Source organism: Stegostoma tigrinum, chromosome 41 (assembly GCF_030684315.1).
Source record: "Stegostoma tigrinum isolate sSteTig4 chromosome 41, sSteTig4.hap1, whole genome shotgun sequence".
NCBI lineage: Eukaryota > Metazoa > Chordata > Chondrichthyes > Orectolobiformes > Stegostomatidae > Stegostoma > Stegostoma tigrinum.
Window position 1 is genome coordinate 3411363 of NC_081394.1, and position 23041 is coordinate 3434403.

General features: G+C 50.9%; 1 protein-coding gene across 1 annotated transcript in view; it reads right to left on the reverse strand.

Annotated features, from left to right (window-relative positions):
• LOC125448506 (nectin-1-like) overlaps positions 1 to 6882 on the reverse strand; it is a 32736-nt gene extending 25854 nt beyond the window's left edge. Inside the window, exon 1 of the mRNA XM_048523844.2 lies at positions 6383 to 6882. Coding sequence (XP_048379801.1) covers positions 6383 to 6434 — 52 coding nt within the window. The 5' untranslated portion in view covers positions 6435 to 6882. The remainder of the gene's footprint in view (positions 1 to 6382) is intronic.
• Between the last annotated feature and the right edge of the window lie 16159 nt (positions 6883 to 23041).

Below are 23041 nucleotides of genomic sequence, written 5' to 3' on the forward strand. Positions count from 1 at the left end.
GTTAACATTTCAAGCCGAGTAACCCTTCCTCAGAAACTTCAGTTGCAGAAATTTCTATATGTGCCTCTTACCTGCTTGTGTGGCCCTCATTACCTGCCCTCCCACCTTAATGTCATCCACAAACTTGATGATACTTGTTCACTCCATCACCCAAGCAAACACTATACAATAAACAACCCAGCACTCATCATACACTACCAATCTAAAAACATCTTCCTTAGCCAATCCTCTATCCTTGTTAATATACCAAACCCATGGTCTCATACTATCATAGAATCCCTACAGTGTGGGGACAGGCCCTTCAGCCCGACAAGTCCATACCAACCCTCAGAGCAACCCACCCAGACCCAGACCCATCCCCATCCCCTATAACCCACCCCCATCCCCTATAACCCACCTAATTTACACACCCCTGAACACTGTGGGCAATTTAGCCTGGTCAACCCACCCTAGGCTGCACATCTTTGGACTGTGGGAGAAAACCGCAGGGGAGGAATTGAACCCGGTTCCCAGGCGAGCGCTAACCACTGAGCCACTGTGCCACCCTGGTCTGCTGTCTATTAAGTAGGCTTATGCCTGGTAATTTATTTAACACATTTGTAGGAATCCAAATATTACATTTGCCAGTTTTGCTTCCCCTTTCTAGATTATTACCACTAAAAAAAAGCCCGTGAATTTGTCAGGTAAGATTTTCCCTTCATGAAGTCATACTGACTATTTAATTTTATTTTGTACTTCTAACAGGTCTGCTCTGACTTCCTTTATATCATCCACTTACACCCACCCAAGCTAACTGACCATCCAGGGTGGACACACAAACGTTGGCACTTTATTCATTCATCTCAAAACATGGCTAAAGTTATCCTTTACTGTTCCATTTCCCTTTCGAAACAGAACAGGACTACACTCAAAAAAGAAATGCATTTTTAAGAGTGCCCTATGTGACCTTGGGACATTCCAAGGGATTTTCTTTCCATAAAAAGTCAAGTATCCGAGGTGTCATCACTGTTGCTACGTAGGAAATGCCAGGACACTGTGCACACACTAGGTCTAGCAGGCTGTGACTGGGCCATCAGTTTTAGCATTGCTGGTTGAGAGGGTGATATAGACACTGGGGGACCACGGCACCCATGTGGTGTGTGCCTGTGTGTCTCTCTCAATGTAACATCTCATTTGGAAAGACAATTTCAGTTCTACAGTGCTTTTCCCAACATACATTGTAGGTACTTCGGCCTATTTGCACTGCTTACAGCTGTAACATGAACAAGGACCCACACCCCAATCTGTCTATAGATGACAAGGTGTGGAGCTGGAGGAACGCAGCAGGCCAAGCAGCATCAGGGGAGCAGGAAAGCTGCCGTTTCGGGCCTAGAGCCTCCTCAGAAGTGGGGGAGGAAAGGGGGTTCTGAAATAAATAGGGAGAGAGGGGGAGGTGTCAGTGAAGGATATTTATCTCTCTCATCCACAATTCAACAACAAAGATGGCTACAGTCTGATAAAACAAAGCTGCAACAAAAATAGCCGCAGTTTAAAGAAATAAAGCAACTTTGAAAGTGTGATGGTGCTACATGCAGTACAAGGCTACAGGGAGAAAAAGCAATGATGATCGAAATGGGGCTAAATTACCTCCTCCTGTCCCATAACACTCTGTAACAGTAAATAAACAGGTGAAATCTCTCTCCTCACAACAGAAACAGAAAGCTGTTCAAATGTTTTGTACGTTCACTGGATCTGAGGGAGGGGGGATTCCCTCTGACGATAAAACAAACATTCCCCGAAGACACAAGCATCTGATCAGCAGCAGATTCATTCAGATTGTCATAGGCTGTTCAAAGAGTTGCAGCCTTGGGCAAACACTGCAAGGGAGTTTCATGCAAAAGATCTTTCATTTCTGTAGCACCTTTCAGTTTTAGGCATTGTGGTGAGTGTCTGGAACAGGCTGCCAGAGTTAATGGTGCATGTGAGTACAATTTGGTCATCTGGAAATATTTGGACAGGATAGGTGTGGGGAGGTATGAACCCAACGCAGGCAAATGGCACTAGATTACTGGTGAAAACTGGGCAGTATGGACAAGTCGGGCTGAAGGGTCTGTTTCCACGCTGTAAATCTCTACGACTACATGATAGCAACCAGGCACTCAGTATCGCGTGATGATGAAGGTTCATGGTGTCAGAGGGAATCTCAAAACCCCTCTGTTCTTAAAGAAACATAGAAGATCCGCAAGGGACCTGTCATATTGGGTATTGAACAGACATGCCCTTGTGTATAATTACAAGTTAAAAGGACCCCCCCCACCCCCTTTAAAGGCAGCAGGATGACAAATATACTGTTCACTCTGCAAGGATCATTAGTCTGTAAAATCCTATTCCCTAAAAACAGGAGAGTGGGAGGCGAAAACAAACCATTTCACAGAATCCTTACAGTGTGGAAATAGGCCATTCAGCCCAACGAGTCCACACCAACCCTCATGGCGTGGACAGCAATTTAAGGAACGAATGATGTTTTACTCTTTCCTGTCCATATTCTTCTAATAGCAGCTGTTGCATATTTTACACTCACCTGAGAACACAGAATCACCCAATCCCCACAGTGTTGAAGCAGGCCATTCAGCCTAGTGGGTCCATACCAACCCTCCACAGAGTATCTGCACCCTGTAACCTGCATTTCCCATTGCTAACCCAACTATTCTGCACATCCCCGGAAACTGTGGGCAATTTAGCACGGTCAATCCACCCTAACTTGCGCATGCGGGAGCACCAGGAGGAAACACACGCAGACACAGGGAAATCGTGCAAACTCCACACAGACAGTCACCCGAGATAGGAATCAAACCAGGGTCCCTGACACCATGAAGCAGCAGTGTTAACCACTCAGCCTTAAGGCAGCAGCTCAGTGGAAATGTAGTGAATATGAATTTTATATTCGCATTCTTGATCAATGGAGCAAAGCCAATATTCGAAACATCTTAGAAAAGCAGCCTTTTTGAAGAAAAAAAGGGCTCCCAAATGCTCCAGTCCCCCACACCACACCCCTCCACTTCACTGGCTTGCAGGAAGATGAAAGGGTGTCTCTTAAACGCATGCCAGGCAGAATTCCTACACAGCACAAGAATGCTGTTATCTTTGGTCAAGTAACTCTCTCTCTTTCTCTCTCCCTGCACAGTAAATATAATCAGATTGTTTCCGGGAGAGGAAAGTGGTTTCTGGGAGGGGAGCGTGGTTTCTGGGAGGGAGGAAGGAAGAAGTAAATGGGATTGAATGATGTTTCCAAAGCGAAACACATTCTTGGGTTCAGCCAATGAGCCATGTCTGAGGTGACGTAGAGAGTCTACAAAAAGATTTAAAAGGAACTTTGGGCCCATGACCTCAAAAGTGTAGGAGGAGCTTTCCATGCCCTGTGTTCATGAGTCTACTATAGATTAATGGATAATGAGCAATGAAAGAGAGATTAAGGGCAATAACTCCATTGCATCCAAAAGTCCAAAGATGGATTGGGCATGAGAAATTACCCGAGGGAAACAGGGATGGGCAGGCCAGATGGGTTAGCCATTGGAACAGCACGGTTATAGAGATAAGGGATAGGGTGAGATGTTCTTCAGAGAGACAGTGTGGATTCAATGGGCTGAACGATTACAACTAGATTGTGAAACCAAGTCAGTCAATCGCCAGCCCCAAGCTGAGCTCATAGAACTGAACTAAATTTTTTTGCCCCTCCCCCTCTTACCATTCTCTACTGAAACGCCTCTCCCCCTTAAAAAGGCCATAAACGCCCAATGTCAAACCTAGCAATCATTCCGAACTATCGACCCACTTCTTTCAGTGTCCATGTACAGGAACACAAGGGATAGAGGCATGCGTAGGCCATTTGGCCCCTTAATCCCCAACTACCATTTGACGAGATCATATTGATCCAACTGTGACCTTAATTCCACTTACTTTCTGCCCTCAACTGTCAATTTTTAAGAAACAAAACCCTCCTAACTCGCATAATCAATGGCCCAGCCTTTGCTGCTAGCTGGGGAAGAGAATTCCAAACTTGAATGATCTTTAAAAGAAACTCTTTCTCATCTCCATCTTGATTATGGCTGGGGGGCTACTCACTTCTGAACCATGGTCCCTCATTGTAGACTGCCCCACAATTGCGGTGGGGGGGGGGGGGGCAGAAAATGCCACATCATCCCAATTACAGCCCCATCAATCCTCCAGGATTTTATATTTCAACAAGACCACCTCTCTTTCTTCTAAAATTTAAAAATCTGTACAGGCCCCAGCTGCAGCAGTTCAAGAAGGCAGCTCACCACTACCTTCGCGACAATAGGACAATAGTTGCTGGGACCAGCCAGAAATGCTCACGTCCCATAAGTGAGTAAAAACAAACCATTCGACCCATTTCACATAAACTAAGACCTGCATCAAACTGTTTGCAATCCCACTGCACACTTTCTTCAGTAAAGAGATGAAAACTGTACACAGTATTCCTGTTACAATTTCACCAAAACTCCATTGCAATTATTTAATCTCAACCTGGGGGGTTGGTGGGAAGAGGCATGATCACATTGTCACTGGACTAGAAATTCAGAACCCCAGGTTAATTGTTCCTGGGAGCTGGTTCAAATCCCAGAGAGTGGGTGGCTAATTCTAAATCCAATTTATAAACCTAGAATAAAATGGCAGTCTATTGAGTAGCAAAGTGTGCTGAACATCATTTTTTAAAAATAAAACCACCTGGGCCCTTTAGGGAAGGAAACTGCCATCCTTACCTGGTCTGGCCTACATGTGACTCCAGACCCACAGCAATGTGTTCTGTCTTAAATGCCCTCTGGGCAATAAATGCTAGCTTCAGTAATGTCCACATCCTGTGATTGAATATAAATAAAGCAACAATCTGACTGAATATAGAGATAACAGAGTGTGGAGCTGAATGAACACAGCAGGCCAAGCAGCATCTTAGGAGCGAATATAATGCCTTTAGCTTGGCTTGGGGTCTGACAAGTACACTAGCCATTTGACACAGAGCCCAAGATGTTAACGCTGGGTCAAAAAGGATGGTTTAAAACATATCTTAATGGGGGGGGGGGGGGGGGGGGGAGAGAGAGAGGTGATTTAGAGAGGCATGTACGAACACAGAACCAGACACAGCTAAAGATGTGCTTTCCAATGCTGAGCAGATGCAGAAGCAGAGGTGGTTTCTGGACCTGGAGGAGGTTACAAAAACAGGGAGGGGCCAGGCAAAGAAAGCATTTAAAAACAAAAATGGAGAACTTTTAAAAATAAGTGAAGAGCTAATATAGGCCAGCTAACACAGGCGGGTACAGCGACATGGGCAGCAGGACAGGAAAATGGGCAGTCTCAAACCTCAGAGAGCATGGGGCAAGACAAGATGGCAGCAGAATGGGGGGGGAGAAGAACTGGGTGTGTGTGTGTCTATTTGATAATAATGGCTCTACCACTGTTACTCACCAATCACCTATGAACAGCTCTACCCAGACCACATCAGAGCCCGGTTCCTTAGCACTGCTCACTAAAACCGGTTCTAACGCAGTCAGAACTCTAGACTGCTCACAACCACATACCCCACCAAACTAAATCCTACAATTCTCTCCTGTCCACTCTCTCAAAAACTGAAAATATTCCAAACATGACCAGCCACTTCAAACGGCTGCGTGTTAAAACAATTATTTTTACGACAAATAAAGCACTTAGAAAAGAGAACTCCCTTGTATGGTCTTGCCTTCAGAGATAGCGTAAATGAAGGCCGACTCACTGTCCTATCGAGGAGGGTCTAAACGAACGATAAAGTGCATTTTGGAAATCAGATATTCTCAGACAAAGGCTAAAGCATTCTCACAACGTCCAGAAAAATACCTTTGTTTCTGGAAGGTTGAGACACAAAAGAGAACACGCCTAATTCGTTTAAAAAAAAACTATTTCTCTCCTGTTTTGAAATGGTGAGGGGTGGAGTTGGATTTCTCAAATCGCTGCAGTTGGTGTGCGTGTGCATGTGTTGTAGGGGGAAGGAGCCTGGGTTCTGCCCTCGGGGTAATTTGAGCTCACCCGTTCGCTGTAACTTTACACCAAAAGAAAAGAAAACAGCTCCACTTCATCAGTGATCAGAGGGTACAGGGAATTGTATTGCAACTGTATTGAGACGAGAGAAAGACAGAAAGCTAAATTCAAACTAAATTCCCTCTTTCCCAATTCTAAATCATTCACGACCAAGAATATACAAGAAATACACACACACCTCCCAACTGTATCAAGCCACACCTAAATAATAGCGATCCTAAATGTGGGCCATTTTATTTTTTTGGCGAGGAAAGCAAGCGCTACTTTTCAAAGGAAGCCAAACTTGAATTTGCTACAGATACTGTTAAAGTCTTACCAGTCCAGGTCTGAAGGAGGAAGGCGAGGGGAATCAGATACAACATAGCCATAGCCGAATGAAACGTGCAAGCCGGTAGATTTCACTCGATAATGGAGCGCAGATTCCCACTGGAACCCAATCAGTCCCACAGAGGATCTTGTTATTGGTCTGTCCCTGTCTCCTGTGGATCTCTCTCTGCCGCAGCTCTCCAACAACGTCGCCTGTTCTGTTTTCTCTCTCTCTCGACTGGCTACACCCTCGATACTTCCCGATGTGAAAAAAAACCTCGGCTTCCTAGTATCGATTGAAAGGCTCCGCCTCTTTAAGGCCTGGTTTTCTCTCTCTGACTCTCAGACACGGTTTTTTATTCCTCTTCCACCCCCTCAGAAAGAGAAAGTACGTCCGACCGAACGAAGGGAGGTGTTTACTGCGTTACAAAGCGAAAGGGGAGGCAGGTTATTGGGGGAGGGGGTGGTGGATGGATGGATGACCCATATTCACTATTCAAACCTGTTTCCTCTAGAAGGGCTGTGTTTCTGGTTAAAGGGGCTGGTCTGGTTCAGGGCAATCTGTGTACACTGTGTGGTCAGGAGTCACTGCACGGGGGGAGTGCCACACTGTCGGAGGGTCGTGCTGAGGGAGTGGGCACTGTCGGAGGGTCAGTGCTGAGGGAGTGGGCACTGTCGGACGATCAGTGCTGAGGGAGCACCGCACTGTCAGAGGGTCAGTGCTGAGGGAGTGGGCACTGTCAGAGGGTCAGTGCTGAGGGAGTGGGCACTGTCGGAGGGTCAGTGCTGAGGGAGTGGGCACTGTCAGACGGTCAGTGCTGAGGGAGCGCCGCACTGTCGGAGGGTCAGTGCTGAGGGAGTGGGCACTGTCGGAGGGTCAGTGCTGCGGGAGTGGGCACTGTCGAAGGGTCAGTGCTGAGGGAGTGGGCACTGTCGAAGGGTCAGCGCTGAGGGAGCGGGCACTGTCGGAGGGTCAGCGCTGAGGGAGCGGTCACTGTCGGAGAGTCAGCGCTGAGGGAGTGCCGCACTGTGGAGGGTCAGCGCTGAGGGAGTGCCGCACTGTCGGAGGGTCAGCGCTGAGGGAGAGCCGCACTGTCAGAGGGTCAGTGCCAAGGGAGCGCTGCACTATTGGAGAGTCAGTGCTGAGGGAGTGCCGCACTGTCGGAGGGTCAGTGCTGAGGGAGCACTGTCCTGTCACTGGCACCATCTCAGAAGTACACTGTTAAAATGAGTGTCCTACCTGTTTTATGAGGTTTAAAGTATCCTAAGGCCAGTTTTGGAATATGAAGTGGGAAATTTCTCTGAGTCGTGGAGCAAATTTTTATTCCTCAAATCAACATCACTTTAAAAAAAAATTCTAGGATCTGGTATCTTGCCTCGCAGAAATTTGTTGCTGACTTTACTACATTACCACAGAAACTACATTTTGCTCAGAAATGTCTTTGGATGTGATGAGCTTTGGGGCATCCCAAGATGTTGAAAGTGCGATAGAAATGCAGCTTAATGCACTGCTGGCACCTGCATAATTCCAGTTTCCTGGAAATTGCAAGTATTTGGCTCTACTTGATGACACTGCTGGGCGCTGTTTTATTGAGACTGGAGATGTCAGTTTGGATTTTATGTGTCGTTATGGTTACCTGGCCAATCAGTGCAATCATAGCTCCTGAGATTTCTGCACACATTTCTTGGATGACCCTGGAGTGCCAGTATAGAGGGAGTGCTGCACTGGCGCCTCTCCTTTCTTGGACATTTTGTTGAACTAGTGACATGTTGACTATCATCAGAGAGCCTCTGCGGACCGTTTCAAAGGAACACTGGGATAATGCACCCTGGCTTACTGTCCAATGTCTTATCTATGAATTTAACATTCATAGGTTAACACACGGGATCTTTCTGTCAGCGAAGTGGCCTTTCCATATTAGGGCAATGACTAATCCCTGAAACGACTACGTCATCTGTCAAATATTTTTTGGATATGCTCCAGGTTGCGAAAGGTCCTACATAAATGCACCTGCTTTTATGATTCACTTGAGGTTTCTAAACTGAAACCAAAAACTGTGGATTGGAGATTCTGAAACAGGAACAGAAATTGTTCGAGAAGGTCTAGCAGCATCTCGATGAAGAAAGTTAGCGCTTCGGGTCCAATCACTGATGAAGACTCTGCTTTCTTCCCACAGAGGCTGCCAGACCCTGCCGAGTTTCTCCTGCAATTTCTGCTGTTGCCCCGTGCTCCTTTGTTCCCTAATGGCTGAGTTTTCACAACCTTCTGAGGGAGTCAATCCCAAAGTGTAGCACCTTTCCACATGAAAAAAATTCTTCCTTCTCTTAGTCATAACTGGGCTGACTCCTCAAACCGAGACTGCGACTTTCATCCTTTCCTCCAGTTCTGAGCTCTCCAGCTGGGGGCACATAGCATCTCAGCATTGATCCTAAAAGCTCCTCAAAAAGTGGCCCCAAGCCCCTTCTACTTGTTGAACTAAATTGATCCGGGTTCAGCTGTACCTCCATTTGGAACACCTGTACTCAGTTCGTACTAAACAACTGCACCTCCCAGTCACGAACCGTTTCCATTCCCCCTCCCATTCCTTAGATGGCTCGTCCATGCAGTGCCACAGTGATGCCACCCGAAGGTTGCAGGAACAGCAACTCATATTCCGCTTGGGAACCCTGCAGCCCAATGGTATCAATGTGGACTTCACCAGCTTCAAAACCTCCCCTCCCCAAAATCATCCCTGCTTGTCCCTGCCTCCCTAACCTGTCCTTCCTCCCACTGATCCCCATCTCCCACTGACTAGCCTCACTCAGCCCCCTTGACCTATCTGTCCTCCCTGGACTGACCTATCCCCTCCCTACCTCCCCACTCACCTTTACTGGCTCCATCCCCGCCTCTTTGACCTGTCTGTCTCCTCTCCACCTGTCTTCTCCTCTATCCATCTTCCCCTATTTATTTCAGATACCCCTTCCCCTCCCCCAGGTCCAGGCCCGAACCGTCAGCTTTCCTGCTCCTCTGATGCTGCTTGGCCTGCTGTGTTCATCCAGCTCTACACCCTGCTGTAGCTGCTTGTCAATATTTTGCTTTGGTCATTCTCAGGGAGCTGTTTTGCCTGTATTAAAGGTGCTGTGTAAGTGCAGGGGTCCGAATTATTTAGTGCTGTGGGCCCCACTGTCATTGGCACTTTAAGAGGGTTTGTTGGAGGATGCTGAAAGCTGTGGTGTTTGAGCTGGACTGAGAGCATTGACTTATTTGAAGTCACTGCTTGAGTTCTGGCTGCAGTCAGGATAATCTGGGTGGAGGAGAACAGCAGTACAGTCAGCCAGCCAGGCCTAAGGGACTGGTCCAAAGGAGACCGGGCTGGGTAGACTGATAAGAGGGTTGTGATTGGGGCTGGCTTTGACAAATTTCCATAATTCCTGGCCGCACAACACTTCTTTATTGCAGGACAACTGCTGTGGTGCCTGCCCTTCTAACTGTACCAGAGATAACAAAGCGAGAGCTGGATGAACACAGCAGGCCGAGCAGCATCGTTCAGATTCTCCATCGTCTGCACTTCATACTATATCCGTCTCATTGCACCAGCTGTTTCTTTAAGCCTAGAGCTCTTTCTGTATGTTTAAGCGTCTTTTTTTTAGACTCGTGCAAGGGGTGAGGGTGGTTAGGCCAGAAACTGTGGCCCATTCTAGAGGGCAGTTAACAGTCAACCATGTGGGTCTGGAGTCACATGTCGGCCAGACCAGGTAAGATTTCTTTCCCGAAAGAGTGCATCCCTCTGCAGCCCCCGCTTCCTCCACCCATCTTTGTGTCACCTACAAATTTAGCAGCAACGCCATCGGGTCTTGCGTCCAGATTGTTAACATATGAGGCGAATAGTTGTGGTCTCAGTGCTGACCCCCTGCAGAACTCCACTAGTCACTGGCTGCCATCCTGAAAAAGACCCTTTTTCAGCACTATTCTCTGACTGCTGCCAGTCAGCCAATCCTCTATTTATTTCACTACCTTGCCCCTTGGGCTCCAATCTTATTTAGCAAGCTTCTGTGCACCACCTTGTCAAGGGCCTCCTGGAAATCCAAGTAGAATCAGTCAACCCTCTCCCCATCCCCCTTTTCTGATGAAGGGTCTAGGCCCGAAATGTCAGCTTTTGTGCTCCTCTGAGGCTGCTGGGCCTGCTGTGCCCATCCAGCTCCACACTTTGTTATCTCGGATTCTCCAGCATCTGCAGTTCCCATTATCTCAGATCAGTCCTGCCGAAGGGTTTCCTGCTCCTCAGATGCTGGACGGCCTGCTTGCTTTTCTTGCTTCACATTTATAGACTCCAAATAGACACCTCCCACTGGCTCTCCTTTCTCTTACTTATCCATTTCCCCCTCAAACAGTTCCAGCACATTTATCAGGCATAACCTGCCCTCGATGAAGCTGTGCCGTTTCAGCTCCATTTTACCATGTACTCAGCAATCTAACCCTTAATAACAGGCTCTATAAGGTCACCAATGACTGTGGTCAGGCTAACTGGCTTATTGGTTCCTCTCTTCTGCCTCTCTCCCAGGGCGATGTGCTTTTGAGACTTTATAAAGCTCTTGTGAGGCCCCCTTTAGAATAGAACATAGAACATAGAACATAGAACATTACAGCACAGTACAGGCCTTTCGGCCCTCAATGTTGTGCCGACCTGTCATACCGATTTTAAGCCCATCTAACCTATACTATTCCATGTACGTCCATATGCTTGTCCAATGACGACTTAAATGTACCTAAAGTTGGCAAATCTACTACCGTTGCAGGCAAAGCATTCCATTCCCTTACTACTCTCTGATTAAAGAAACTACCTCTGACATCTGTCCCATATCTTTCACCCCTCAATTTAAAGCTATGCCCCCTCGTGCTCGCCGTCACCATCCTAGGAAAACGGCTCTCCCTATCCACCCTATCTAACGCTCTGATTATTTTATATGTTTCAATTAAGTCACCTCTCAACCTTCTTCTCTCTAATGAAAACAGCCTCAAGTCCCTCAGCCTCTCCTTGTAAAACCTTCCCTCCATACCAGGCAACATCCTAGTAAATCTCCTCTGCACCCTTTCCAAAGCTTCCACATCCTTCTTACAATGCGGAGACCAGAACTGAACACAATATTCCAAGTGCGGCCACACCAGAGTTTTGTACAGCTTCCCCATAACCTCTTGGTTCTGGAACTCGATCCTTCTATTAATAAAAGCTAAAACACTGTATGCCTTCTTAACAGCCCTGTCAACCTACTGTGTCCAATTTTTGCCCCACACCTCAGGAAGGACATACTGGCGCTGGAGCATGTCCAGCGGAGATTGGCATGGATGATCCCTGGAATTGCAGGCCTAACATACAACGAACGGCTGAGGATCCTGTGATTGTATTCATTACAGTTTAGAAGGTTGAGGGGAGATCTAATAGAAACTTACAAGATAATGTATGGCTTAGAAGGGGTGGACGCTGGGAGGTTGTTTCCATTAGGCGGGGAGGCTAGGACCCGTGGGCACAGCCTGAGAATTAGAGGGGGTAAATTTAGAACGGAAATGAGGAGACATTTCTTCAGCCAGAGAGTGGTGGGCTTGTGGAATTCATTGCCACGGAGTGCAGTGGAGGCCGTGACGTCAAGGCAGAGATCGATAAATTCTTGATCTCGCAAGGAATTAAGGGCTACGGGGAGAGTGCAGGGAAGCAGAGTTGAAATACCCATCAGCCATGATTAAATGGCGGAGTGGACTCGATGGGCCGGACGGCCTTTCTTCCACTCCTATGTCTTATGGTCCTATGGCTGTTACGTTAGTTATTTTTCAGTCCTCCCTGATACCAGTCATTCCTGAAAGATTACCACCAATTCCTGTACAATCAACTTGGTGATCTCCTTAAGAAACCTGGTGTGTGGCCAATCCAATCAGGTTTATTTATCCACCATCAGACCTTTCAGCATTCCTGACGTCTTCTCCTCAGTGACGGTCCCTACATTCACCTCTGCCCCCTGACTCCCTTGAAGTTCTGGTATGTCTTACACCATGAAAACTTACGCAAATACCTATTCAGTTAGAGAGTCAGAGAGCTGTACAACATGGAAACAGACCCTTCGGTCTAAATCGTCCATACCAATCGCTTATTCTAAAGTAATCGAGACCCATTTGCCAGCATTTGGCCCATATTCCCTCCAAACCCTTCCTATTCATATAACCATCCAGATGCCTTTTAAATGCTGTAATTGTGCAAGCCTCCTCTGCATATCCTGGCAGCTTATTCTATAAATGTACCATCGTCTGCTTGAAAAAGTTGTCCTTATTAGGTCCCTTTTAAATTTTTTCCATTTCATCTTAAACCGTTTTGGACTTCTCTAGACTGGGGAAAAGACCTTGGCTATTCACACTGTCCATGCCCCTTCATGATTTTATAAACCTCTATAAGGTCACTCCTCAGACTCTGAAGCTCCAGGGAAAATAGCCCCAGCCTTTCAGTGTCTCCCTGTAGCTCAAACCCTCTAACCCTGATAACATCTTTTCTGAAATCTTCAAGCTTCACAATGAGCTTCCTGCGGCAGGGAGAGCAGAATTGCACACAGTATTCCAAAAGCAGCCTAACTAATGTCCTCTACAGTCACACGACCTTCCCAACTCCGATATTCAATGCACTGACCAATAAAGGCAAGTGTATCGAACACCTTCTCTACTATTCTCAGGGATAGTAGGAACTGCAGATGCTCGAGAATCTGAGATTACAAGGTGTAGAGCTGGATGAACACAGCAGGACAAGCAGCATCTTAGGGGCACAAAAGCTGACATTTCGGGCCTAGACCCTTCTTCAGAAAAGGGGGATTGGGAGAGGGTTCTGAAATAAATAGGGGGAGAGGGGGAGGCGGATAGAGAGTTGCAGTGGTAGAGAGATCCACTGAGGTTTTTCCAGAGGGAAGAGGGTAACTTCCTCAGGGAGGGCATCCTTAGAAGAGGCTTCACAGTGGGGTTAAAATTGTTTCAGAGATAGTAGGAACCGCAGATGCTGGAGAATCTGAGATAACAAGGTGTAGAGCTGGATGAACACAGCAGGCCAAGCAGCATCATACTCTCTATCCACCTCCCCGTCTCTCCCGATTTATTTCAGATACTCCTACCCGTCCCCCATTTCCGAAGAAGGGTTGAGGCCACAAATGTCAGCTTTCCTGCTCCTATGAAGCTGCTTGGCCTGCTGTGTTCATCCAGCTCCACACCTTCTCTACTATCCTCTCTACCTGCGACTCCACTTTCAAGGAACCTGTACCCCAAGGTCTCTGTTCAGCAACACTCCCCAGGACTTTAACATTAAGTGTATAAGTCCTGCCCTGATTTATCTTTCTAGAATGCAGCACATCACATTTATCTAAATTAAACTTCATCTGCCACTCCTCAGCGCATCAGAGACCTGTTGTACTCTGAGGTAACCTTCTTCGCTGCCCACTATGCCTCATCTGCAAACCTACAAATCATAACCACCTTTGTTCACACCCAAATCATTCATGTAAATGACAAAAAGCAGTGGGCCCAGCACCAATCCTTGTGACACACCACTGGTGACAGGCCCCCAGTCTGAAAAACAAACCCCCCCCTCCACGGCCAACCACTACTGTCTGTCTCCTACCTTCGAGCCAGGTCTGTATCCAAGTGGCGAGCTCTCCCTGTATTCCATGTGATCTAACCTTGCTAAGACGCTTACAGTGAGGAACTTTGTGGAACACTTCGCTGAAGACCATGTGGATCACTGCCCTCATCAATCCTCTTCATTACTTCTTCTGCCAATTATTTGTTCCATATTGTTGCTACTCCAACCTCATCTTCGAGCTGTCCAATGTCCATTTCTGCCTCTCTCTTATATGTCAAAATGCAATCTTCTTTTATACAATGAACTACCTCGCCTTTTTTATTTCACAGTTATCCTCTGCTGGTTTTAAAAGGCCCCCAAATCATCCAGGTGACCACGAATATTCACCACATTGTCTGTAACCGGTAACATGCATAGGTGGGAGTGTATGGGCTGGAGGGGGTTACAGAGATAGGGAGGGGGTGTATGGGCTGGAGGGGGTTACAGAGATAGGGAGGGGGTGTAGGGGCTGGAGGGGGTAACAGAGATAGGGAGGGGGTGTAGGGGCTGGAGGGGGTTACAGAGATAGGAAGGGGATGTAGGGGCTGGAGGGGATTACAGAGATAGGGAGGGGGTGTAGGGGCTGGAGGGGGTTACAGAGATAGGGAGGGGGTGTAGGGGCTGGAGGAGGTTACAGAGATAGGGAGGGGGTGTAGGGGCTGGAGGGGGTTACAGAGATAGGGAGGGGGTGTAGGGGCTGGAGGGGGTTACAGAGATAGGGAGCGGGTGTAGGGGCTGGAGGGGTTACAGAGATAGGGAGAGGGTGTATGGGCTGGAGGGGGTTACAGAGACAGGGAGGGGGTGTAGGGGCTGGAGCGGGTTACAGAGATAGGGAGGGGGTGTAGGGGCTGGAGGGGGTTACAGAGATAGGGAGGGGTTGTAGGGGCTGGAGGGGGTTATAGAGATAGGGAAGGGGTGTCGGGAGCTGGAGGGGGTTACAGAGATAGGGAGGGAGTGTAGGGGCTGGAGGAGGTTACAGACATAGGGAGGGGGTGAAGGGGCCGGAGGGAGTTACAGAGATAGGGAGTGGGTATAGGGGCTGGAGGAGGTTACAGAGATAGGGAGGGGGTGTAGGGGCCAGAGGGGGTTACAGAGATAGGGAGGGGGTGTAGGGGCTGGAGAGGGTTACAGACATAGGGAGGGGGTGTAGGGGCTGGAGGGGGTTACAGAAATAGGGAGGGGGTGTAGCGGCTGGAGGGGTTACAGAGATAGGGAGAGGGTGTATGGGCTGGAGGGGGTTACAGAGACAGGGAGGGGGTGTATGGGCTGGAGGGGGTTACAGGGATAGGGAGGGGGTGTAGGGGCTGGAGGAGGTTACAGGGATAGGGCGGGGGTGTAGGGGCTGGAGGAGGTTACAGAGATAGGGAGGGGGTGTAGGGGCTGCAGGGGCTTACAGAGATAGGGAGGGGTGTAGGGGCTGGAAGGGGTTACAGAGATAGGGAGGCGGTGTAGGGAGCGGGAGGGGGTTACAGGAATGGGGAGGGGGTAGGGGCTGGAGGAGGTTACAGGGATGGGGAGGTGGTAGGGACTGGAGGAGGTTACAGGGATGGGGAGGGGGTAGGGACTGGAGGAGTTTGCAGGGAAGGGGAGGGGGTAGGGACTGGAGGAGGTTACAAGGAAGGGGTGGGGATGGGGACTGGAGGAGCTTACAGGGATGGAGAGAGGGTAGGGACTGGAGGAGATTACAGGAATGGTGAGGGATGTACGGGCTGGAAGGGGTTACAGAGATAGGGAGGGGGTGTAGGGAGCTGGAGGGGGTTACAGAATAGGGAGGGGGTGTAGGGGCTGGAAGGGGTTACAGAGATAGGGAGGGGGTGTTGGGGCTGGTGGGGGTTACAGAGATAGGGAGGGGGTGTAGGGGCTGGAAGGGGTTACAGAGATCGGGAGGGGGGTAGGGCCTGCAGGAGCTTACAGATTTGAGGAGGGGGGTTCGGGCTGGAGGAGGTCACAGGGATGGAGAGGGGATAGGGACTGGAGGAGGTTACAGGGATGGGGAGGGGGTAGGGACAGGAGGGGTTTACAGATATAGGGAGGGGGTGTAGGGGCTGGAGGGGTTTACAGAGATAGGGACGGGGTGTAGGGACTGGAGGGGGTTACAGAGATAGGGAGGGGGGTAGGGCCTGCAGGAGCTTACAGATTTGAGGAGGTGGGTAGGGGCTAGAGGAGGTCACAGGGATGGGGAGGGGGGTAGGGGCTGGAGAAGGTTACAGGGATGGGGAGGGGGTAGGGAGTGGAGGAGGTTACAGGGATAGAGAGGGGGTCGGGACTGGAGGAGGTTACAGGGAAAGGGGGGGTAGGGACTGGAGGAGGTTACAGGGAAGCGGGGGGTAGGGACTGGAGGAGGTTACAGGGAAGGGAGGGGGTAGGGGCTGGAGGAGGTTACAGGGATGGGGAGGGGGTAGGGGCTGGAGGAGGTTACAGGGATGGGGAGTGGGTCGGCACTAGAGGAGGTTATAGGGATGGAGAGGGGGTCGGGACTGGAGGAGGTTACAGCGATGGGGAGGGGAGTAGGCATTGGCGGAGGTTACAGGGAAAGGGTGGGGGTAGGAATCGGGGGAGGTTACAGGGATGGGGAGTGGGTAGGGACTGGAGTAGGTTACAGGGATGTGGAGTGGGTAGGGACTGAAGGAGGTGACAGGGATGGGGAGGGTGTAGGGACTGGAGGAGGTTACAGGGATGGAGAGGGGGTAGGGATCGGAGGAGGATACAGGGGTGGGGAGGGGGTACGGACTGGAGGAGGTTACAGGGCTGGGGAGGGGGTAGGGACTGGAGGAGGTTACAGGGATCGGGAGCTGGTAGGGAGTGGAGGAGGTTACAGGGATAGGGAGGGGGTGTAGGGAGCTGGAGGAGGTTACAGGGATGGAGAGGGGGTAGGGACTGGAGGAGGTTACAGGGATGGGGAGGGGGTGTAGGGAGTTGGAGGAGGTTACAGGGATGGGGAGCGGGTAGGGAGTGGAGAAGGTTACAGGGATAGGGAGGGGGTGTAGGGAGCTGGAGGAGGTTATAGGGGTGGGGAGGGGGTAGGGATCGGAGGAGGTTACAGGGATGGGGAGGGGGTGTAGGGAGTTGGAGGAGGTTACAGGGATGGGGAGGGGGAAGGGATCGGAGGAGGTTACAGGGATGGAGAGGGGGTAGTGACTGGAGGAGGTTACAGGGATGGAGAGGGGGTAGTGACTGGAGGAGGTTACAGGGATGGGGAGCGGGTAGGGAGTGGAGGACGCTACAGGGATGGGGAGGGGGTGTAGGGAGTTGGAGGAGGTTACAGGGATGGGGAGGGGGTAGGGATCGGAGGAGGTTACAGGGATAGAGAGCGGGTAGGGACTGGAGGAGGTTACAGGGACAGAGAGGGGGTAGTGACTGGAGGAGGTTACAGGGAAGAGGAGGGGGTAGGGACTGGAGGAGGTTACTGGGAAGGGAGTTAGGGACTGGAGGAGGTTACAGGGAAGGGGAGGGGGTAGGGACTGGAGGAGGTTACAGGGAAGGGGAGGGGGTAGGGACTGGAGGAGGTTACAGGGATGCGGAGGGGGTCGGGACTGAAGGAGTTTTCTGGGATGGGGAGGGGGTCGGCGCTGGAGGAGGTTATAGGGATGGAGAGGGGGTCGGGACTGGAGGAGGTTACAGGGAGGGGACGGGGTAGGGACTGAAGGAGGTCACAGCGATGGGGAGGGGAATAGGCATTGGAGGAGGTTACAGGGAAGGGGAGGGGGGTAGCGGCTAGAAAAGGTTACAGTGATGGAGAGGGGGTAGGGACTGGAGGAGGATACAGGGGTGGGGAGGGGGTAGGGGCTGGAGGAGGTTACAGGGATGGGGAGCGGGTAGGGAGTGGAGAAGGTTACAGGGATGGGGAGCGGGTAGGGAGTGGAGAAGGTTACAGGGATAGGGAGGGGGTGTAGGGAGCTGGAGGAGGTTATAGGGATGGGGAGGGGGTAGGGATCGGAGGAGGTTACAGGGATGGAGAGGGGGTAGTGACTGGAGGAGGTTACAGGGATGGAGAGGGGGTAGTGACTGGAGGAGGTTACAGGAATGGGGAGCGGGTAGGGAGTGGAGGACGCTACAGGGATGGGGAGTGGGTGTAGGGGGCTGGAGGAGGTTACAGGGATGGGGAGGGGGTAGGGATCGGAGGAGGTTACAGGGATGGAGAGGGGGTAGGGACTGGAGAAGGTTACAGGGATGGAGAGGGGGTAGGGACTGAAGGAGGTCACAGCGATGGGGAGGGGAATAGGCATTGGAGAAGGTTACAGGGAAGGGGAGGGGGTAGCGGCTAGAAGAACTTACAGGGATGGAGAGGGGGTAGGGGCTGGAGGAGGTTCCAGGGATGGGGAGCGGGTAGGGAGTGGAGAAGGTTACAGGGATAGGGAGGGGGTGTAGGGAGCTGGAGGAGGTTATAGGGGTGGGGAGGGGGTAGGGATCGGAGGAGATTACAGGGATGGGGAGGGGGTGTAGGGAGTTGGAGGAGGTTACAGGGATGGGGAGGGGGAAGGGATCGGAGGAGGTTACAGGGATGGAGAGGGGGTAGTGACTGGAGGAGGTTACAGGGATGGAGAGGGGGTAGTGACTGGAGGAGGTTACAGGGATGGGGAGCGGGTAGGGAGTGGAGGACGCTACAGGGATGGGGAGGGGGTGTAGGGAGTTGGAGGAGGTTACAGGGATGGGGTGGGGGTAGGGATCGGAGGAGGTTACAGGGATAGAGAGCGGGTAGGGACTGGAGGAGGTTACAGGGATGGAGAGGGGGTAGTGACTGGAGGAGGTTACAGGGAAGAGGAGGGGGTAGGGACTGGAGGAGGTTACTGGGAAGGGAGTTAGGGACTGGAGGAGGTTACAGGGAAGGGGAGGGGGTAGGGACTGGAGGAGGTTACAGGGAAGGGGAGGGGGTAGGGACTGGAGGAGGTTACAGGGATGCGGAGGGGGTCGGGACTGAAGGAGTTTTCAGGGATGGGGAGGGGGTCGGCGCTGGAGGAGGTTATAGGGATGGAGAGGGGGTCGGGACTGGAGGAGGTTACAGGGAGGGGACGGGGTAGGGACTGAAGGAGGTCACAGCGATGGGGAGGGGAATAGGCATTGGAGGAGGTTACAGGGAAGGGGAGGGGGTAGCGGCTAGAAAAGGTTACAGTGATGGAGAGGGGGTAGGGACTGGAGGAGGATACAGGGGTGGGGAGGGGGTAGGGGCTGGAGGAGGTTATAGGGATGGGGAGGGGGTAGGGATCGGAGGAGGTTACAGGGATGGAGAGGGGGTAGTGACTGGAGGAGGTTACAGGGATGGAGAGGGGGTAGTGACTGGAGGAGGTTACAGGAATGGGGAGCGGGTAGGGAGTGGAGGACGCTACAGGGATGGGGAGTGGGTGTAGGGGGCTGGAGGAGGTTACAGGGATGGAGAGGGGGTAGGGACTGGAGAAGGTTACAGGGATGGAGAGGGGGTAGGGACTGAAGGAGGTCACAGCGATGGGGAGGGGAATAGGCATTGGAGAAGGTTACAGGGAAGGGGAGGGGGTAGCGGCTAGAAGAACTTACAGGGATGGAGAGGGGGTAGGGGCTGGAGGAGGTTCCAGGGATGGGGAGCGGGTAGGGAGTGGAGAAGGTTACAGGGATAGGGAGGGGGTGTAGGGAGCTGGAGGAGGTTACAGGGATGGAGAGGGGGTAGGGATCGGAGGAGGATACAGGGGTGGGGAGGGGGTAGGGACTGGAGGAGGTTACAGGGCTGGGGAGGGGGTAGGGACTGGAGGAGGTTACAGGGAAGGGGTGGGGATTTGGACTGGAGGTGGTTACAGGGATGCGGATGGGGTAGGGCCTGGAGGAGGTTACAGGGATCGGGACGGGTTAGGGACTGGAGGAGGTTACAGGGCTGGGGAGGGGTTACGGACTGGAGGAGGTTACAGGCATGGGGAGGGGGTAGGGACTCGAGGAGGTTACAGGGCTGGGGAGCGGGTAGGGACTGGAGGAGGTTACAGGGATGGGGAGCGGGTAGGGAGTGGAGGAGGTTACAGGGATAGGGCGGGTGTAGGGACTGGAGGTGGTTACAGGGAAGGGGTGGGGATTGGGACTGGAGGTGGTTACAGGGATGCGGAGGGGGTAGGGACTGGAGGAGGTTACAGGCATCGGGAGCGGGTAGGGACTGGCGGAGGTTACAGGGATGGGGACGGGTTAGGGACTGGAGGAGGTTACAGGGCTGGGGAGGGGTTAGGGACTGGAGGAGGTTACACGCATGGGGAGGGGTAGGGACTGGAGGAGGTTACAGGGATGGAGAGGGTCTCGGGACTGGAGGAGGTTACAGGGATGGGGAGGGGGTGTAGGTGCTGGAGGAGGTAACAGGGATAGGGAGGGGTGTAGGGAGCTGGAGGAGGTTTCAGGGATGGGGAGGGGGTAGGGATCGGAGGAGGTTACAGGGATGGGGAGGGTGTAGGGACTGGAGGAGGTTACAGGGAAGGGGTGGGGATAGGGACTGGAGGAGTTTACAGGGATGGAGAGGGGGTAGGGACTGGAGGAGGTTACAGGGATGGGGAGTGGGTGGGGACTGGAGGAAGTTACAGGAATGGGGAGCGGGTAGGGACTGGAGGAGTTTACAGGGATGGAGAGGGGGTAGGGACTGGAGGAGGTTACAGGGGTGGGGAGGGGGTAGGGACTGGAGGAGGTTACAGGGGTGGGGAGGGGGTAGGGACTGGAGGAGGTTACAGGGATAGGGAGCTGATGTGTGGATGGGGCTCGCTCTATCTTTGGGGCACAGCAGGAGTTGTGGAGTGGGGAGGGATATTTGGAGACTCGTGGAATCATTGAAAATGGAGGGAGCAAATTGAATGGATTCTTTCAGTTTCGTAGAACCACAGAATTAGCTCGCACTGGAGGAGGCCAGTCAGCCCATCATTCCTGCTGTGACTCATTCATCGACCTCTACCATTCGCCCCAGTCACCAAACAGCTGCCCCCCATTTTTTCCCCACAGCCCTGTAAATGCTTCCCCTTTCCCACTTCTCCATTTTTGAAAGTTTTGTGTTGAATCTGCTTCCACTGCCCTCTCGGGTCACGTGCCCCAGATCACAACATCTGGTCGGGTTGCAAAGGAACAAATTCTCCCCCTGTTTCTCCTCTGCGGTTCTTTTCATGAAACTCTCCAATCCGTGCCCCTCTGGTGACTGACCCTCCTGCCTCTCGGAAGAGTGTCTCTCCCATTGACTTGATCCAAACCCTCCCTCAGGGATTGTGAATGCCTTGTTCAATTGTGACAGAATAAAGCAGATGCAATGGATAATGAAATGTGAGGCTGGACGAACACAGCAGGCCCAGCAGCATCTCAGGAGCACAAAAGCTGACGTTTCGGGCCTAGACCCTTCATCAGATGGCCTGCTGTGTTCGTCCAGCCTCACATTTCGTTATCTTGGATTCTCCAGCATCTGCAGTTCCCATTATCACTGGAATGGATACTAGTAGTTAACTCAATTACACCCTTTTCAGTAAAATCTGCAAGCAACTAGCATTTTTTAAAGGACAAAGAACATGGTCAACCTCCCCCCCGCCCTGCTGATTATGCCCTTAAAAGGGCACTAGGCTTGGGATTCCTGAGGTGATAATGTCAGATAAGGGAAAACCACAGTCTGATAAAGGAACACTCAGTCCTAAGACGTCTTGTCTTCCTGAATGCAAATCCTTAACCAAACAGATTGGCAAACAAAAAGTCACCACAGAGCCAAGTCTCAGTAGAGTGTCACCACACCTCTAGAAAGAATGCAGGAACTTCACTGCTAACCTCAGCTGGTGTGGGAATCGAACCCATATTGTTGGAGTCAACATATTGCAATCCAGCCAGCTGAGCTCAGCCTACTGTGAATCATCCAGTCTCTTTCAGGCCTACAGTTCTTGGAACTGGAACCGGCAACCTAACCGCGCTTTAACCAATTACATCGTTAGCGGATTAGGGCCAGACAATTTAGGAGAGATGTTACAATGCCCTTCTACACACACCTTGCAAAGGTTTATTGTTGTCACGTGCACTGAAATATCATGAAAAATATTTTGCATGCTATTTGCTGTCTCCAGCACCATCTTGGATGCGTTTATAATGCACAGAATTACAGCAATAGTTTTTGGTATTTGGAACTCTCTTCCACAAATCTGGTGTTAATTTTAAATCTGAAATAGATTAAACTTCTGTTTAGCAGAGGCGTTAAGGGATGCAGGACAACGGCAGGCCCGTGGAGTTAGGCCTCAGGATCTCACTGAATAGCAGAACAGGCTCAAGGGGCTGAATGGTCTCCTCCTGTCTCACTCGAATGGCATAATAATTGCAGATAGTCTATTATTGATCGAATGGCTGTCTTCCACTTTAATGCCATTGGAAAAGGTGCAGAGGAGATTTACCAGGAAGTTGCCTGGTCTGGAGCACAGGCCCTATGAAGAAAGGCTGAGGGACTTGGGTCTGTTCTCATTGGGGAAAAGGCGGCTAAGAGGAGATTTAATAGATGATCAGAGGATTAGATAGGGTGGGCAGTGAGAGTCTTTTTCTGAGGATGATGACTTCAGCTTGTACGAGGGGGCATAGCTACAAATTGAGGGGTGATAGATTTAAGACAGATGTCAGAGGCGGGTTCTTTACTCAGAGAGTGGTATGGGCATGGAACGCCCTGCCTGCCAATGTAGTTAACTCAGCCACATTAGGGGCATTTAAACAGTCCTTAGATAGGCATAGGGATAATGGTGGGATAGTGTCGGGGGAGGGGTTTAGATTAGTTCACAGTTTGGCGCAACATTGAGGGCCGAAGGGCCTGTTCTGCACTGTATTGTTCTATGTTCTATTAGCACCAGAAAGTATTATAAAATGTCTCAACATAGCTTGAATGATTAGATTGGCCAGAGAAGAGAGGTTAATGTCAGTCACTTATATTTCAGATGACTCATTCTGAACCTGATGTGTCTCATTCTCTTGGAATAACAGCTTGTCTTTGTTGGCTCTGACATTTTCTTAAAAGTCTCCATTGTCCCATCATCTCATTAGAGAGAGAGAGACAACTGGTGATGAGTTCAATCTGTACGGTCGCTACACCTCAGAGTAAGGGGAGGGAG